Source organism: Camelina sativa, chromosome 2 (genome assembly GCF_000633955.1).
Source record: "Camelina sativa cultivar DH55 chromosome 2, Cs, whole genome shotgun sequence".
NCBI lineage: Eukaryota > Viridiplantae > Streptophyta > Magnoliopsida > Brassicales > Brassicaceae > Camelina > Camelina sativa.
Window position 1 is genome coordinate 25,663,031 of NC_025686.1, and position 454 is coordinate 25,663,484.

The window sequence follows — 454 nt, forward strand, 5'->3', positions numbered from 1 at the left end:
GACGCACTTAATGCAGAGGGACCTGATATCGATATTATACTGGCAGAAATTGATCTCCCAATGGCCAAGGGTATGAAGATGCTGAGGTACATCACACGAGACAAAGATCTTAGGAGGATCCCTGTGATAAGTAAGCTGTGTTCTTTGCCCTTCTTCTTCATTTTATCATCCAGTCCTGGAGTTCTAGGAATTTAGCTTTCTCTGCTTATATAACTGCATGATCATTAGCTTTATGCTAACTAATCTTATAATGTTTTCATTTTAAGTGATGTCGAGGCAAGACGAGGTCCCTGTCGTGGTAAAGTGCTTGAAGCTAGGTGCAGCTGACTACCTTGTGAAGCCTCTTCGGACCAACGAGCTTCTGAACTTGTGGACACACATGTGGAGAAGACGACGCATGGTTTGTTTTGCTTGTCTAAAGTTCTGTATATACGCCTTACTGTTTTTCGAGTAT

The 454-nt window shown here is 42.3% G+C and overlaps 1 protein-coding gene across 1 annotated transcript in view; it reads left to right on the top strand.

The window, feature by feature from the left end:
* Window positions 7-454, top strand: part of LOC104738763 (two-component response regulator-like APRR1) — a 4,072-nt gene continuing 3,624 nt past the window's right edge. The window contains exons 1-2 of the mRNA XM_010458975.1: window positions 7-130; window positions 267-400. Of these exons, the coding sequence (XP_010457277.1) occupies window positions 61-130; window positions 267-400 (204 nt within the window). The 5' untranslated portion in view covers window positions 7-60. The remainder of the gene's footprint in view (window positions 131-266; window positions 401-454) is intronic.